The 19,058-nt window shown below is 37.5% G+C and overlaps 1 protein-coding gene across 4 annotated transcripts in view; it reads right to left on the minus strand.

Annotated features, from left to right (window-relative positions):
* The window catches only part of FAM13A (family with sequence similarity 13 member A), a 343,034-nt gene that overhangs the window by 315,285 nt on the left and 8,691 nt on the right, over window positions 1-19,058 (minus strand). For all 4 annotated transcript variants that reach the window (XM_036852674.1, XM_036852673.1, XM_036852671.1 and 1 more), the window contains exon 2: window positions 1,016-1,205. In XM_036852674.1, coding sequence (XP_036708569.1) covers window positions 1,016-1,205 — 190 coding nt within the window. The remainder of the gene's footprint in view (window positions 1-1,015; window positions 1,206-19,058) is intronic.

Genomic DNA, 19,058 nt, shown 5'->3' on the forward strand with positions numbered 1-19,058 from the left:
CCTGTGACAAGCAGACACATGTTCCTACAGAAGAAAGGCGGTGCCATGCCTCTCAGGCATTTCCAATGCAGCCACTTTCTCAGCAGGAAGAATGGACTCGGAATCACGGCAAGATTCAGGGGCGGGAGCAAACTGTGCCAAGTACAGAATTTCTTCCAGGTCTCAAGTTTTACCTTTAAAAATGCCCACAAATGTTATATTCTACTCTGCAGTGAGTCTTGTTTTAGTATAGAAATGTTGTTTCAGCATAGAAAATGAAAATTCCAAGCTCTTCCCTCTGAATACCTTCTTCACAAACCTCTGAAAGTTTATTGATATTTATTATATAGTTTGGAGTTCTCCCACAATACTGCCCTAGTTTGATAAGCCTCATTGTCTCAAATTATCCAGGTTTCTAAGTTCTATTTTAAATAAAATAATTTAAAAAGCTATAAAACATAATAGTTCTCAGCAACTAAGAGAGAGAGAATTTATCTTTTTATCGTGCAATGTACTGTGGCACTCTGCAATTATTTTACACAATTAATTGTATCATTCCAAAAGTTAATGTCCCCCCCAACACCATACTAGGTTATATATATCATACTTGTTTTTTGGTATTCTCACTGAGTTTTGAAGGCAATCAAGGCATTCAGTAAGTTCATGACTGACCTCAAGCTGAAAGAGACGCTCAAAAAGTATTCTGTTACATTAAAAATTATTGACTCTCGGTGGGAATTTAATGAATCAAGACAACTCACTGTTAATATTAAAACAGTGTATTTTAGCACTAAAAACTAGGAATCATTCCAAACTAGAAACCTCAATAATTAAAGTGATTTCTCCATGGTAAGTTGAATTAAATATTTTCAAAAGAATGTTAAGCAGTCGTAATGCCCTTAACATCCTTTTATAAGGGCAAAGTATATTATGCCATAGTTCAATATTCTAATTAAGGTGGTTTAGGGAATATCCTAATAATGCATGATGAAGTAATTCACACAAAGCAACAGAGTTACAACACAACTGGACTTACCATGCATGGTCAAGTACTCCACTATGCTCCCCACGATAGCTGGAACGCCGTTCTCAGTCAGCCCCTGCTGGTGGAGGTCTTGGAGACTGACTCCAAATAACTTTGTATAGGTGGAATTCCTCTGCTCATCTAGTGGCACTGCTGCAATCTTTTTCATGTCTTCTTTCAGCCGAACTGCTGCTTTACTTTGCTTAAAATAGCGGAAGAAAAAAGAACAGTCAGTCATGTTTGCCACAGGAGGCTGCAATGGTTACTACAGAATCACCTGAATCAAAGGGTAAGCGTTTGGAGGCTGTAGAGTAGTGGTCTTCACTTATTTTCACTTCAGCTCAAACCCAAATCCCTAACATCTCTCACGTGTTCCTCAGTGTTAGGAATGGTGCACACTGATATAACGGTTAAAAGGAGTGAAAAATAATGAGGCACCTAAAGCCACAACTTAAGCGTAGCTAAGAGAGGCAGCAATACACTGCAGTAGCTAAGATATATTACTACAGTAACCAGGGTGTGACTCACAAGTACCTTGTTAACAGGAAAATAAAACACTTATCGGAACACCGAAACCCCATGCAGATCCTGAAACAGTAAGATGTTGCTGAAGACGAAAACTTATCTAGATGTCATCTTAAGGTAGCTTTAATTTGAAGGATTAGAAAAAAAATATGTATGTGTAGAAAGAACATTTATTTCTCTGATTTGATTACATCTGAATATCTCAGTAATATTTTAGCACATAAAAATCAAGTCAATTTTCTTTGAAGTTCAAAATGCTATAATCTCCGAAATAGCAATGTTTCAGGTAATCACAATTTTAAAAATTTCAACAAGACTGTACATATTATAAATAAAAAATGCAATTTACAGTCAATCAATTCAAGTTATCACCACGTTGAAAACTTCATACAAATTTGTTTCTTCCTTTTAATAGAAAATTTTTCCCCAAGGAAGTATTTTAAAAGATAACTTTTAATATGGTTTAATAAAACTAAATGAGGGATTTTTTTTTTAAAACAGCATGTGTCCTATATAAATGTGTGTATCTGTAACTTTAAACACTGAAAAGATGGCAAAAAGCAAAAATTTTATTTGTGGACAGAGGAAGCAGATTAGGGGAAACACACCCTTTTTGAGAATGAATGCAGCAACTAACCTAAGTGTCAATATTGTAAGTGTAGGCTCATGTAGCTGTTACAATCTAAAAGAAGAAACATTACCGCCATTGTAGAGATGAGGAAAGAAAGGTCAAAGAGTTAAGAAGTAATCTGGTAAAAGTCATGGAACTGGTAAGAGTTCCATCATACTCTAAGTCCATGCTCCTCTCCTTAATTTAAATTTATATTAATGTTAAAGTACAGTTTGTGTATAACACAAACTGTGATAAATTCTACATGTGACACATGACAATTACACGAAGAAAATTCTACAATTGTGATTTTTAGTAGGTTCCCTGTAGTTTCAATTTGATTTTGAATCTTACAATCTATAGAATCAGGCCAACTTTCATGGACATCTCTGCATCTTTTAATAGGTCATATTTGAAAGCCAGATTTCCCTAGTGACAATTCAGCAAATGTATAAAGTTACAGAATAGATTTAGCTATCTATTAATATTATAAATAAGGCATAGTGTTAGCTACTACAGAGTAGTATGGGCAAGAACTATCATCTCTGTTACCAAGAAAGTTACTTAACTAAGTCAAATCTGTAACCACTACTATTTTTGTGTGTGTAAGTTTAAAAACCTATCAATACCTTTCAAAAGAACACATGGGAAATTTCAGTCAACCAGGTCTATCTGGTGAGTAAGCAGTCAAAAAGTAACCTTTAATAACGAAACTTTGAAAATAGTCTCAAATGTTGCATCAGAAACAGCTGACAATGAGATTAAATCATACATGTTTTATCTTCTTATTTTCTTACAGACACAATATAGCAGAGTCGTTTAGAGCAGGGGTCCCCAATCCCCAGGCCGCGGACCATTACCGGCCTGAGGCCTGTTAGGAACCGGGCCACAAAGCAGGAGGTGAGCGAGTGAAGCTTTATCTGCCGCTCACCATCGCTCGCATCACCTCCTGAACCATCCTCCCCCCACGCCCCCCACGCCTGCCCCGTGGAAAAATTGTCTTCCATGAAACTGGTCCCTGGTGCCAAAAAGGTTGGGGACCGCTGGTTTAGAGTGTGAACTGGGTAACCAGACTCCCTGTTTCGAATCCCATTCTGATCTCAGTAGCTGTGCAACCTTGGACAAGTCACTTACACGCAGTTTCCCCGTCTACGAATGGGTATACCAGGAGTCCCTCGCTCATAGGAATACATGAGGTTGGAAGGAGCTCATATACATAGAAGAATGAGAAGGGTGTCTGGCATACTCAGTAAGTACTGATTATTATAATCATCACCATCATCATCATTCTTCCAGGAAATTATTCTGATTTCTTCTCAAAACAATTGAGAGATACTTAACCACTCCTGTACTCAACTGTTTTCGTGGACTAAAGATTGCTGTTGAAGAAGGCACCATGGTCTAGGCCTGTGGTTGGTAGATAGTCTGCCGACCTAATTATTCTCCGTGTATCTCAAGCTCTTAAAATATATACGTATTACTTTTGAAAGATAAACATAAAATCATTTTGCATGTTAGTATCAGAATTTCTCAAGTTTTTATAAGAAATTCAAGGTTTTCTTAGAAATCCTGTCTATATGTGACATTCTTTCGGCTAATAGCCCTGTTTTATATTCTGTCCTTTACTCAAGTACAGTCAGTATGTTGTGTCTCCTATTAATAGCATAAATAAGCAATCTTGGCATTATGGCTCAATATTTTCAAGGATGAGACATGTAACTAACCTCACACATTTTGAACTGATTGCAAATTAAACTACCTGTTTACTCAGTACAGAGCCATACTACAAAGCAAGTTTATATGTAATTATAGTAATAAAGGAACATCTGATTATTAATTGGTAATCTAATTTAGGTTAATACATTTAAAAAGGTAAATATTGTTTAAACACAACCACAATGAAAAAAAAACAGCTGTATTTTTAGAGACATCCAAATCAGTTCTTCACTGATGGACTTAGAACAAATATTAAAAAAATATCCTTTCTGGTAGGCTATAAGAAATATTCTATAGTTCCCTACTCACAGAAGAAATAAAATAACTGAGGAAATGGAAAGCCATTTATGATTAATTCCATCTAAACTGAAATTACTTTCCTTTATACAATGATAACATCACTATCTCTTTATAAATGTCAATATCTGTGGAATTTCAGCTTCCCTTCAAACACACATTTTACCTTTCTTGACCTAATATAAGTTGAAAAAGAAAGTTACTAATTGAGGTAATCTAAGTCAAACTTAACTGTTTAAAGCTTTGTTTGCATACATTGCCATACACCACTTGAGTTCGGAAACTGGAGTGTGTGTGTGTGTGTGTGTGTGTGTGTGTGTATAAAAGCAATATAGGTTCCCACATTAAAAAAGACAGGGAACCTTGGGGTTTACTGCTAGAACAATCTGTAGGGATTAGTGCTTATAATATCACCTTAGGAATAAGGAAACCAGGACCCCAAAACTTGTGGTGAACTCAGAAAGGGTTGAGCCTACAGCCCATGTCACCTGAATTTTATGTCAATATTCATTTTTATAATTGCATGCTGGGACCTTGCTTTTCTATATTTATTTGCGATAGAAAATAGTTCAGATAGCTCACAAAATGCATGCACCAGGACAGTAGTGCATATTTGTTGATGTGGGGACCACTTAGTCTTCACTTCCCCTTTTTTCTAGTGACAAATCCTGACTGCCTTTGGGGGAATGACCGCACCCTCACTGTGAACATCCTTGATGAGGCTGCTACTTACAACCGCTGCCCTGCCTTTAGCAAGAGCTGGGCTCTGGTGCCCTTGCAGGGCAATCAGACCCTTTGTCCTGCAGGTCACTGAAGCTTGAGCGGACTGTCACTGAAGCTTGACAAAAATGGATGGAGCTAATTTATTCCAGCTGCAGTGCTCACAAGGTGGTTAGATTAACTAACCATGATGCACCTCTTGCCACCTGCATCACTCGAGCTGCCGTGGGCCTTTAGCTGCCCCTTTCTGACACCGGTCCTTCCGCTGTTCCTTCTACATGGTGGGCCACTCTGTAACTTTCCAGTGAAGTTTCTTTGGGCTTAAGTTAGCCAGAACCCATTTCTGTTCTGTACACACACACACACCACCAACTGATAAAAGTACTCCAAAAAAAAAAATAAATAAAAGACTAATCAGAGCAAACAGAAAACCAGGGTTTTAGATAATGAGAAAATCAGAATGATAATGACAGCTAACTTTTATGGAACGTTTACAGAGTATGTCAGTCACACTTCCGAATACCTTAGATGGCTTCACTCCTTAAATCCTGATAAAGTGACACTAGGAAGGAAGATACTTTCGTGACCCTCATTTTACAGAGCAGCCAAGGAATGTGCTCCAGGTCCCATCAAGGATACGGTGCGGCCAGGAGTCACGCTCAGGCCATCTGAGTCCAGAGGGCACATGCTTAATGCTGTCTCCACGAAGGACGTAGTGATACTCAAGAAGCATATGCTGGGAAGTCCAGTCTACGTGCTAAAGATAAAACAAAATTCCTATTCTTGTAGCTGAGGAAAATAGGATTATTTGAGCTTCTTGGTCCCCTTAAAATAAAGTTAGATATGCTCAGAAGTGACAACAATATTTGATATTAGGACCTGTATAGAGAAGGTTTTCATCAATCTAGTAAACAGGATGAGCTTCAGAAGCCTTGAGTTTTTACCACAGCTAACATTTATTAAGTGCTGATCTTGTGCCAGACTCTGTGGTTAAGTGCTTTAAAATTAACATCTCTAAATTTCAAAACTAACTTTTTAGTAGGTACTCTTAACTATTCCCATTTGGACACAAAAACTAAGGCACAAAGAAAAAGAGACTTGCCTAAGAAAGTTTTATAGCTAGAATGTAACCCCCAGGTGCTCTAGCTCTAACGCATGAGCTCTGAACCATGACAGACTATCGTGTTTCCAGAACCTTTAATATTGGTGGTTCTATGAGCCCCCAAAAGGGGACAAAGCTACACGCAGCACTTTCTTTACAGACCTTAAAACAAAATCGATTTTAGATTAATGAATTCAACGGCTTGTATTTCCTTAAGGCAATCCTCCAAAAATTTAAGTACCATGAATTTAAGGTACTTTGAAGGACAATCAGGTTATACTACTGGTTAAATTCAGAATAGTGCACCTTAAAACTCTTTGCAGCTGGGGCTAGCACTGATACATCTAGGCAGGAACGTGTAGAATAGAAAGCCACTCCACCACCGAGTAAAACGGGTGCGAGGAAAGCACAAGATGAGCCTGAGACAGCTTGTTCCGGAAGGCGTGGAAATGCTCAAGGACAAATGGGGCGTGTCAAAAAGACATGTGGGCCAGCTCAAATGGGTTCCTACTGGCCAAGTTCGGGACAGTTGGAGCACCAGGAATAAGAACTATAAACGATTATAAAATATTATGTAAATAAAATTCCCTGAATCAACAGTGATACTAAGAAGAGTGAAAGAATGGGGTTACCAAAGTAAAAGTCTGCTTTACAGAACGTGCTGCAGCTAAATACAGAAGGAACAACAGAATTAGAAAATCACCTTTTTCCCACAAATCATTTAACAAATAATTTTGTCAAAGATTGACAGTGGATGCTAAAACATCAGGTGAAAAGTTGTTTGAGAACAGGATTTTCACAGTGTCAAAGATCACATGATATTTGCAAAGGAAAAAAAATTACCTTTACAATTGATATCTGGGTGTACTCAGCTTAACTCAAAAGATTAAATTTATCACCACTAATCACGAAGAGCTGACATTACGTGCTCCTGATGTGATGCAACATGCAGAACACATCATTTATATTCTTGCCAAGTGTTTAAGCTGCTGCTAATCTAGCCTCTAAATCTAACAGTTTACAGGTAAAACAGGAGCTAAAAGAACAAGTTAAAAGAGACTGTAAGGAAACAGACAAATTCAGAATCGGGGACATTCTAACAGGCAACTGGCCTGGACTCTTCAAAACATCAATGTCATAAGGAAAAGATCGGTTCCAGATTTTAAAGAAATTATACAAAGTTCAAATGTAGTCTATGGATACTGATTGGTTCCTGACTGAAAAAAACAAAACAAAAAACTAGCCAACTGTCTCTTTGAGACAACTAGGGAAATTTAAATGTGTTGGACATTAGGTGAAATTATTGTAAAGGTTATTCGGTGCAATTCCACAGCAGCGGAATTTGAGGGTGTGCACACGCAGAGGTGGGGCTGACCCCTGAGCGTACTGTGGGCGCTCTCACAGCGGGCACAGCTTTGGTGGGCTTTGGGAGCTCACGCTTTGGGAGCATGCATACACAGGAGGTAGAACTGACATCCAAGCAGATTATCGGAGCTGCCACAGCGGAGGCGGTCAGGGGCAGTGCTCTTTGTGGACCTGCACACCGGGTGGCAGGTGGCGTCACAGAGCCATAGGTCCCGGCTGACAGCTCCTGGGGAGGAACACGCAGAGGCTCCCTTCCCAGAGGGGGTGCTCCAGTCCCGCCCACCTCACACTACGGCTCAGCATCGGATCTGGGGGCTTCTACTCCAACAACTGGGGTGCACAGTCTGCCCCCAACAGGTCTGTGACAACCACAGAGCAAAGAGGAGGTCCCATTCAACATCCAGTGCAGGCCCTGGTCACCACGACACCAAACACACCCCTAGCAAGGGGACAACAGCCAGCCACACTCTGAGGAAAGACACGGCAGGCATCCATCCCAAAAACAGCCCTTGCACCAAAAATACTGGACCCACACAGTCTGCACAGGGATACTCCCACATAAAAACAGCCCTTCAAGACCACAGTGGGTAACTGTTTCTCCTAAGTTCAGAGAGTAAGAGAAATAAGTAAAATGAAAAAGCATAGGAACTACTCCCAATTAAAAGAACAAGAGAAATCCTCTGAAAGACAAACAGTGAAACAGACCTCTGCAGTCTACCAGAGCCTGAGTTCAAAAAGGAGGTAGTAAAAATGCTAAAGGAATTAGTAAGGCTATGGATAGAAATGCAGATCACTGTAAAAAGGAACTCGAAACTATAAAGAGGAGCCAGTCAAAATTAGACAACTCAATTGCTGAGATAAAAACCGAGCTAAATGCAATCAAGAGCAGACTAAATAATGCAGAAAAATGAACATGTGATCTGGAAGACAGAATAATGGAAATCACCCAATCAGAACAGCAGACAGAAAGACGAATGGAAAAAAAAAAAAAATGAAGGCAACAAACGAGAGCTATGGGACAATATAAAACACGCCAACATACACGTAATAGAGATTCCAGAAGGAGAAGAAAGAGAAAGGGGGATCGAAAATGTATTTGAAGAAATAATGGCTGAAAACTTCCTAAACCTAAAGAAGGAAACAGATATCCAGGTACAAGGAAGCGCACATGGTTCCAAACAAGATGAACACAAACAGACCCACACCAAGACATATAATTAAAATGACAAAAGTTAAAGATAAAGACAGGATTCTAAAGGCAGCAAGATGCATAGCACAGGGAGATCAGCTCGGTGCTTTGTGACCACCTAGAGGGGTGGGATAGGGAGGGTGGGAGGGAGGCACAAGAGGGAGAGGATATGGGGATATAGGTATACATATAGCTGATTCACTTTGTTATACAGCAGAAACTAACAAAACATTGTAAAGCAATTATACCCAATAAAGATGTTAAAAAATAATAATAATAAAGGCAGCAAGAGAAAAAAACAAAGTCATTTATAAGGGAATCCCCATAAGACTATCAGCTTACATCTCTGCAGAAACGTTTCAGGCCAGAAGGGAGTGGCATGATATATTCAAGATCCTGAAAGGGAAAAACCTGCAACCTAGGATACTCTACCTAGCAAGATTATCACTTAGAATGGAAGGAGAGAAAGAATTTCTCAGACAAGCAAAAAATAAAAGAATTCAGCAATATTAAACCAACCCTAAGAGAATTTTTTTTTTAAATATCTTTATCTTTTTTTTTTTTAATTATTTATTTATTTATTTTATTTATGGCTGTGTTGGGTCTTCGTTTCTGTGCAAGGGCTTTCTCTAGTTGCGGCAAGCGGGGGCCACTCTTCATCGCGGTGAGCGGGCCTCTCACTATCGCGGCCTCTCTTGTTGCGGAGCACAGGCTCCAGACGCGCAGGCTCAGTAGTTGTGGCTCATGGGCCTAGTTGCTCCGCGGCATGTGGGATCTTCCCAGACCAGGGCTCGAACCCGTGTCCCCTGCATTGGCAGGCAGATTCTCAGCCACTGCGCCACCAGGGAAGCCCCCTAAGAGAATATTGAAAGGTCTTCTTTAAATAGAAAAGTAGCAAGAATCTATAGGAAAGGAAAAAATCACAATAGGAAAGGCAAATATTTCAAAGGATTGAAGAACACTAAAGCTAGTATGTAGATAAAAATACAATTTAAAAAATTGTAAAAGCAATTTTAACTACAATAAACAGTAAAAGAATAAGCATAAAAATGTAAAATAGGACATCAAAATCACAAAATGAAGGGGGAGGAAAGTATAAAAATATAGATCTTTTAGAATGTGTTTGAGTCTGTATGACTATCAGTTTAAAGCAAGTAGATATAGTTATGGGTCAACATGCTTGAACTCCATGGTAACCACAAGTCAAAAACATACAAGAGATTCACAAAAACCAAAAAGAAAGGAACTCAAGCATACTACAAAAGAAAATCACCAAACCACAAAAGGTAAAACAATAAAGAAGAAATGAACACCCTGATACCAAAGCCAGACAGAGTCACTATAAAAAAAAGAAAATTATAGGCCAGCATCTTTGATGAATACAGATGCAAATAACCTCAACAAAATATTAGCAAACTGAATCCAACAATAAAGGGTCATACATCATGATCAAGTTGGATTCATACCAGGGCCACAAGGATGGTTCAACTTACAAAAATCAAGGTGATACACCACATTAACAAAAGGAAAGACAAAAACCACATGATCATCTCAACAGACACAGGAAAAGCATTTGGCAAATTTCAACACCCATTCATGATAAAAACTCTCATTCAAGTAGTTGTCAGAGGGAACATCTCAACATAATAAAGGCCATTTATGACAAACCCACAGCCAATCCTAATACTCAAGGGTGGAAAGCTGAAAGCCTTCCCACTAAATTGAGGAACAAGACAAGGATGCCTACTCTTGCCATTTCCATTCAACATAGTATTTGAAATCTTAGCCACAGCAATCAGACAAGAAAAAAAATTAAAGGTATCCAAATTCTAAGGGAAGGGATAAAACTCACTATTTGCAGATGACATGATACTCTATATTGAGAACCCTAAAGTCTCCAAACAAAAACGATTCGAACTAATAATGCAGCAAGGTAGTAGGATATAAGATTAATATACAGAAATCTGTTGTGTTTCATTACACTAACAGTGAAACATCAGAAGATAGTCTCTTCAGCAAGTGGTGTTGGAAAAGCTGGATAGCCGCATGTAAATCAATGAAGTTAGAATGTTCCCTCATGCCATACACAAAAATCAATTCAAAATGGCTTAAAGACTTAAGACATGACACCATAAAACTCCTAGAAGAGAACATAGGCAAAATGTTCTCTGACATTAATCGCAGAAATACTTTTTTAGATCAGTTTCCCAAGGCAAAAGAAACAAAAGCAAAAATAAACGAGAGTGACCTTATTAAACTTAAAAGGTTTTGCACAGCCATGGAAACCATAAACAAAAAGACAACCCACAGAATGTGAGAAAATATCTGTAAACAATAACTACAAGGGCTTAATTTCCAAAATATACAAACAGCTCATACAGCTCAATATCAAAAAAAATCCAATCAAATGGGCAGAAGACCTAAAAAGACACTTCTCCAAAGACGACATACAGATGGCCAACAGGCACATGAAAAGATGTTCCACATCGCTAATTATTAGAGAAATGCACATCTAACCTACAATAAGGTATCACCTCACACCAGTTAGAATGGCCATCATCAAAAAGTCCACAAATAATAAATGCTGGAGAGGGTGTGGAAAAAAGGAAACCCTTCCACACTGTTGGTGGAAAAATAAATTGGTGCAGTCATTATGGAGAACAGTGTGGAGGTTTCTTAAAAAATTAAAAATAGAGTTACCGTATGATCCAGCAATCCCACTCCTGGGCATATATCTGGAAAAGATGAAAACTCTAATTCGAAAAGATACGTGCACTCCAATGTTCATAGCAGCACTATTTACAATAGCCAAGGCATGGAAGCAACCTAATTGTCCATCAAGAGATGAATAGATAAAGATGTGGTATATATATACAGCATGGAATATTACTCAGCTATAGAAAGAATGAAATATTGTCATTTGCAGCAACATGGATGGACCTAAAGATTAACATACTAAGAAGTCAGACAGAGAAATACAAATATTATGTGATAACATTTATAAATGGAATCTAAAAAATGATACAAGTGAACTTATTTACAAAAGAGAACCAGACTCAGACATAGAGAACAAACTTATGGTTACCAAAGGAGAGAGGGAGCATGGGGGGGGGAACAAATTAGGAGTATGGAATTAACAGATACAACTACTATACTTAATATAGATAAGGAACAGGGATTTTACTGTATAGCATAGGGAATTATATTCAATATCTTGTAATAACCTATAATGGAATATAATCTGCAAAAAGAAAACTGAATCACTATGCTATACATCTGAATCTAATGCAATATTGTAAATTAACTATACTTTAATAAAGTAATAATATAGAAAATTGGGGAAAAAATAGAGACCTCTCAAAGAGATTCCATGCCTCAGAAAGAGTAATACCATTTTTTGACAGCAGAATTAGGAGGGAAAGGAATATGTTCTCTTCAAATGGCAATTTAAAAATTAACAATAACAATTGTGGGGATATTCTTACACAGAGACGTGGACAATCCCATTAGCTTGGATAGGGCTGCATCACTGGGAAAGCACTCTGTCGGAAATTAGGGTACCTGGGTTTAAACCACGGTTTTGCCACTGGGTATTTTCCCTGGGAATGTCAGCCTCTTTGGTCGAGTGTGAGCTTAGGAGGGGGGCAAATGCACCCCTAAAGAAGGATGAGCCATGCTCTCTGTCCAGCCACAAGAGCTAAGTCAAGCTTACGTATCACCCCGAGGACAATACTGCAGCCAGATTCCCCCTCACGTTCAGCCTGCTGACCTTATACAAGTTTTCATCTACAACAACACTGGGTCCTCATCTGTTGAGCTACAATAACACTACCTACTTTAAAGTGTTATGAGAGTTTAATAAGATAATGTAGAAGATATGTAAAAGCATCTATTTTACAACCAGAAGACAGTCAATACTGTAAAACACTGAATAAGAATCTCTCCGTGGTAACCAATTCTTTAAAAGGACACTGTGACAGAGCTTACAGTTGCCTGTTGATGGGTAATTTCTCTCTTCTCCCTTGACAGAACTCTGATTTTGTTGGAGAGGGTGGGGAGCAAATTGCCCAGTTAAAATATACCCCATCTTCTCTGTAGCAGTATATCCTTGTAGATATGGATGATCACATGTCTAAGTTTGGCCAATGAGATATAAACAGAAGTTGTTAACAGGACCACCAGAAAGACTCCTTGAAAGGGAGGCCAACTCAGTCTTTTTCCTATACCCCTGTTTTCTGCTTAGATCACACCTGCAATGCCTGATAGCCATCCTGTGACTACGCAGCAACCCAGAAGCTAGAAGTTAAGCTCAAAGGACAGTAAAATAGAAAAAAAAAAAAAAAAAAGGGACTTGCATCATGATGACATCACAGAATCCACCTGGAATACCTATCTATGGACTTCTTTTACATGAGATGAAAAAAAAAATCACAGTTTCAAATAATGCTCTGTTAGAACGTCAACAAGTATTTACTAAATGTATTGTTAAGTCAAGAAAATCAGAAACTTTCTATAAATCTATTTTTCCAAATCTAGCTCATTAATTTTAAAAGCCCAAAGAATTTTCTGGATTTCTTATTAGTTATCCTTACTAGTTATGCTTTAGAGCATATATTATCAATGTGTATTGTAGATCTAAACAACATTTCTTAACCTGAAATCCAAGGATCATGAGTCCTTAAAAGTACATGAAACATACCACAATGTTCATTGCAGCTCTATTTCCAATAGCCAGGACGTGGAAGCAACCTAAGTGTCCATCGACAGATGAATGGATAAAGAAGATGTGGCACATATATACAATGGAATATTACTCAGCCATAAAAAGAAACGAAATTGAGTTATTTGTAGTGAGGTGGACGGACCTAGAGTCTGTCATACAGAGTGAAGTCAGAAAGAGAAAAACAAATACCGTATGCTAACATATATATATGGAATCTAAAAAAAAAAAAAAAGGTTCTAAAGAACCTAGGGGCAGGACGGTAATAAAGACGCAGATGTAGAGAATGGACTTGAGGACATGGGGAGGGGGAAGGGTAAGCTGGGACGAAGTGAGAGAGTGGCATGGACATATATACACTACCAAATGTAAAATAGATAGCTAGAGGGAAGCAGCTGCATAGCACAGGGATATCAGCTGGTGCTTTGTGACCACCTAGAGGGGTGGGATAGGGAGGGTGGGAGGGAGACACAAGAGGGAGGAGATATGGGGATATATGTACATGTATAGCTGATTCACTCTGAGAAAACATATTCTCAGAGGTCTATGATCTGAAAAGTTAAGATCTAAGGATCTTTAGACATGCATAGAAAAGTTAGGTTTAATTAAGATGTAAAAGCAGAACCGATTTCTCTATTCAGACAAACATATTCTTAAAATATCTCAGATCACTTAATATCTCACAAATAAGTTCAACTAATTTCCACCACTTAGATTAGAAAACATTTATTAAAGAGCCCTTATGTTACTTGGTATTATTGAAATGTTAAAGAAAGTATTAAAAACAAATCCAATAAAAATCTTGTGAATTTTATCACCTTTCTTTTTGAAACCATACAGATTAAGAAGATAACAGAAGACAGAAAAGCTATGAACTCCAATTTGTGTATTATTGCTGCTAAAGGTAAAGATGGGGCAGGACACTTAAGGCAGACATCACACCAGCACTATGAGAAGTCCGGAGAGCATCAGCAGGAGCCCAGCAGTGGATGTTCTTTAAAATCTCCTACAAATATTTATTACTTTAAAGATAGAGCACACTTTGACAGGGAGCTGAACAGGGCTCAACTGCTTAGAGGAAGAAGAGAAAGAAGGTACAAAAAGTACCTACGAGGGACCCCAAGAGGCAGATATCAGGGAAGCACCAGAAAAATCCACCACCTAATAGTGAGTTCATGACCTGGGAGGGCAAGTTTTTGAAGAAAAGGCAGTAGAGCGTTCCTGACCCGGGTGAGCTTCTGAGAGAAGGAGGAGAGATGGGCAAACAGAAGGGCAACACTTAAGAGAATAGTCCTTTGGTAGCAACAGAGCAGGGAGTTCCAGGGCTGTAAAACTTGAAAAGCTACTTTGGCCTCTCATCACTATGCCTCACAGGAACCTCTTGATACTGATACCACAAAAAGCCATCTCACTGAAATGTGAGTAAGAAAAAAGGAACACAACCAGCAACTAGACAGAGGCAGTATTTTTTTTAAAGTATAAAAGAGCACCACGACTTTCTTGAAATAACTCGTTAGAAAAATGCTGCCAAGAAACAAATGAAAACTGTAACTTAACCTAACAAAAATAACTAACAAAAGTTAAGAAGGAAATGATACCAAAAGCACATGCCACAATGACAAAGATAAACTGTATTTCTTTAAAATGAAAAACTTTTGTGCATCAAAAGAGATTACCAACAGAGTGAAAAGACAATCCACAGAATAGGAGAAAGTATTTGCAAGTCATATATCTGATACAGGTTTAATATCCAGAATATGTTTAAGAACTCCTACGACTCGATAACTACAACAACAAAACCCATTCCAAAAATGAAGACACTTCTCCAAAGAAGATATACGAATGGCTAATAAGCACACAAAAAGATACTCAATTTCACTAGTCATTAAGGATATGCAAATCAGAACCACAATTAGATACACTTCACACCCATTAAGATAGTTATTATCAAAAAAAAATCAGAAAGTGCTGGATGGGATGTGGAAAAATTGGAACCCTTATGCATTGCTGGTGATGATGTAAAATGATACAGCACTATGGCAAACAGGTAGTTCCTCAAAAAGTTTAAAAATAGAATTACCATATGATTCATCAATTACACTTCTGAGTATGTACCCTAAAATCAGGAACTAAAAAAGGTATCTGTACACCAATGTTCATAGCAGCTTTATTCACAGTAGTCAAAAAGTAGAAACAACCCAGGTGCCCATCAACAGATGAATAAACAAAATGTGGTATATATATACAACATAATACTATTCATTTTCATAAAGGAATGAAATTCTCGTAACATGAAATAACATAGATGAACCTTGAAAATATTATGCAAAGTAAAATAAGCCAGATACACAAAAAAACCCAAAATTTTATGATTCTATTTATATGAGATACCTAGAATAGGCAAATTCATAGAGACAGAAGGCAGAACAGTGGTTCCAGGGGCTGGGGGGAGGGGGGAATGGGAGTTATTTTTTAACGGGTACAGAGTTGGAGATGAGGAAAAAGTTCTGGAAATGGATAATGGTAATGGGTCACACAATACTGTGACTGTACAAATGCCACTAAATTGTAAGTCTAAAAATAGTTAAAATGGTAAATTTTATGTTACATATATTTTACCACAACTTTTTTAAAAGTTAATGAATTGATCACAATGATGAAAGGATACCACAAAGCAGAAATACAGAAATATAGGGAAGAGACAATCAGTCAAAAGGAGAAAGTGAAATGGAGACTGGCAGAAATCAGCAATGGAAGGAAAGGAAAAGACAGAAAATTTTCAGAAGTGAAGACTAAATTCTGATGAGCACAAAGGAGAACAGAAACCATGGACAGCCCAGTAAGGGACATGGAAGACATAAATGAGAAAAGTAGACACAATCAAACATTTTTAAAAATCACAAGGAGTTGACAGCTACAGAAAGCAGTTAAGTGAGCTCCAATATATGTGTTATTGAAGTCCCCAAAGAAGAAAACCAAATAATATCTTGGAGTAGAATATTCAGTGAAGTAGAATATGTAAAGATGTAATTCACAAAAACTTTCTTTAAATAGAAGCCTTGAATCTACAAATTGAAACGGCACAACATACCCAGAACACTCTACGCAAAGATACATTCTAAGGAAATTATTAGACTAACAATAAAAAAATAATCCTTTGGGCAGCCAGGCAAAAAGTATGTCATAATGAGGAAAGAAAACATGAGTGGCCTCAAATTTACTGACTGCAGTATTTAACATAGGAAGACAATGGAATAAGGCTTACAAGATAATTAAGAAAACATGAGCCAAACTGAATAACCAATCAATCTGTCCTCCAACTATAAAAGCTACAGTTTGAATAATAGGCTAAGAGAATACTGTACACATGAATCTTCCTTGAGAAAACTACCAGCGCACAAATTTTAACCAATTAATAGATGACTGAGGAGACTCTGATGAAAGGACTGGCAAAGACATTTTAAAAGGAAATTCAAAATTTTAATTTAAGAAAATTAAGCAAAAATAAAATAAAGTAAAAATTTTAAAGTATAACCGTGTTATGCAAGGATGGAATGAAGAACCTGGAACAATTACACTCAAAAGAGAAGACTTGGGTTAAAACACTTCCAGATTTTAGAAAAGCTGCCATGTGATTCAGAGGACAAAACCAGAAAGTGAATGGTATTTATCTGGAGACAGATTTTAAGATATATAAACAAGAAATAATGGTCACTTCTAAAGATGGAATAGATTTTCTCAGAAGGTGGTGAAGTTCCTAGTAATCAAAGATAGGCAAAAACAATAATGTGATACCATTTGTCATCCTTTCTACTCATGGAAATTTTCCTTAAAAGAAAATGTTGGTAAGAAGAAAAGAGGTGGAATGTAAAGCAGTTCGTATCTGGAGGGCAATTTGGCAACACCCAAGAGACGCTGTATTCACCCTCCCTCTAGGCCATCCTCCCTCTAGCCAGGTCTCCAAACAGGGGAGAAGGGGAGGTAACAGTGTGCAAGACTTGTGTCTTATGCAAATGGGAACTCAAGATAGTCACAATATACTGTTAATTGGGGAAAAAAAGAATGCTATGAAATTAAGGTCAAGTATAATCTCTTTTTATAACTTTATATGCTCATAGAACTATAGGACATAAGCAAATATAGTACATGTTTCTGGGTTATGGAATCTTAGATGATTCTTATTTTCTCCTCTTATTTGTATTTCATAATTTTATATGTTAGACATATATCACTATTATACCAAGAAAAATTAAAAGGTTATTATAAAAAGCTATATTCTCTATATAAAAGAACTCAGGACCTACTGCTGACTTCCAGTGACGGTAGAATAAAAGGTCTGCAAATCCTCTCCTTAAAAAAACAGTATAGAGACTGGACAAAATTGTCAAAACGACCGTTTCAGAGCTTTGGAAACTGACTGAAGGCAAAAAACACTGAGAAGCACTTATTGATGAAAAACTCATGAAGTTTAGTTAAGAATAGTGTGAGTTTGTGGCACGCTGCCTGGGCCTGCTTCCAACCCCTCCGCCCTCCAGGCTGGGCTGGTAGAGCCCTGAAGACCAGCAGCTTGGGTTTTGGCTGAACTGATTTAGAAGACAGGACAAAACCCCACACCCAGCGGTTCGTGTATCTGAAGATGAACTTATATCCAGAATATATAAAAAAGAACCCCTACAACTCAATAAGAACAAACAACTCAATAAAGAAATGGGCAAAAGATATGAACATTTAACCAAAGCTGATATACAAATGGATAATATGCATATGAAAATAAGCCCAACATCATTAATCTTTCAGAAACTGAGATAGCACTACAAATTCACTACATGGGCTACAGTTAAAAAAAACAAAAAGTCTGACAAGACCATCTGCTGGCAAGGATATGGAGAACCTGGAACTCTCACACACTGATAATGGGGATGTAAAGTGGTGCAATCATTTTGGACAACAGTTTGGCAGTTTTTAAAAATGTTAAACATAAATTTACCCTATGATCCAGCAATTCCACTCCTAGGTACCTACCTAAGAGAAATGAAAATACAAGTTCACACAAAGACTTGGATATGAATGTTCATAGTAGCATTATTCACAATAGTCAAAACTGAAAACCAACCAAATGTCCATCAACTAGTGAATGGATAAACAAAATGTGATATAGTATATAAAAGAATGTTATTCTATTATAATAAAAAGGAATGAAAACTGATACATATTTTTGATGAACCTCAAAAATATTATGCTAGTAAAGAAGCCAGTCGCCATAGAACATATATTGTATGAGTCCATTTATATCAAAAGTCCAAAAAAAGGCAAATGTATAGAAATATAAAGCAAATTAGTGGTTGTCTATGGTTGGGGTTAGTGGTGCAAGTGGGAACTAACTGTAAATGGGCACAAGGGATCTTACTGAAGTGACAGAATGTTCTAGAACTACACTGTAGTGCCGTTTGCACAATTGGTAAATTTACTAAAATTATATTGTACATTTTCAATGAGTATTTTATGGTATATAAATTACACCTCAAAGATCGGTTTAAAAAAACAGAAAGTCAACTTCTGCTTGGTAATTTCCTGCTAGACTGTCAGTAGAAAGAATACACTGAATATTAATTTGCTTTTAGAAACATTCCACATTCTTCATTATAACTGCACACTTTATCCAGCTTCAATAATTCTAGATGAAATAGGTAAATTCTGGGGTGGTTCACTATTAAGTGACTGCTGCTATACCAATGTATAAAAACCTGGAAGCACAGAAACATCTATGTGCTTAGAATCCCTTGGTTATTTTGGGAAAAGGGGTACAAGCTC

Source organism: Balaenoptera musculus, chromosome 5 (genome assembly GCF_009873245.2).
Source record: "Balaenoptera musculus isolate JJ_BM4_2016_0621 chromosome 5, mBalMus1.pri.v3, whole genome shotgun sequence".
In the NCBI taxonomy this organism is placed as follows: Eukaryota; Metazoa; Chordata; class Mammalia; order Artiodactyla; family Balaenopteridae; genus Balaenoptera; species Balaenoptera musculus.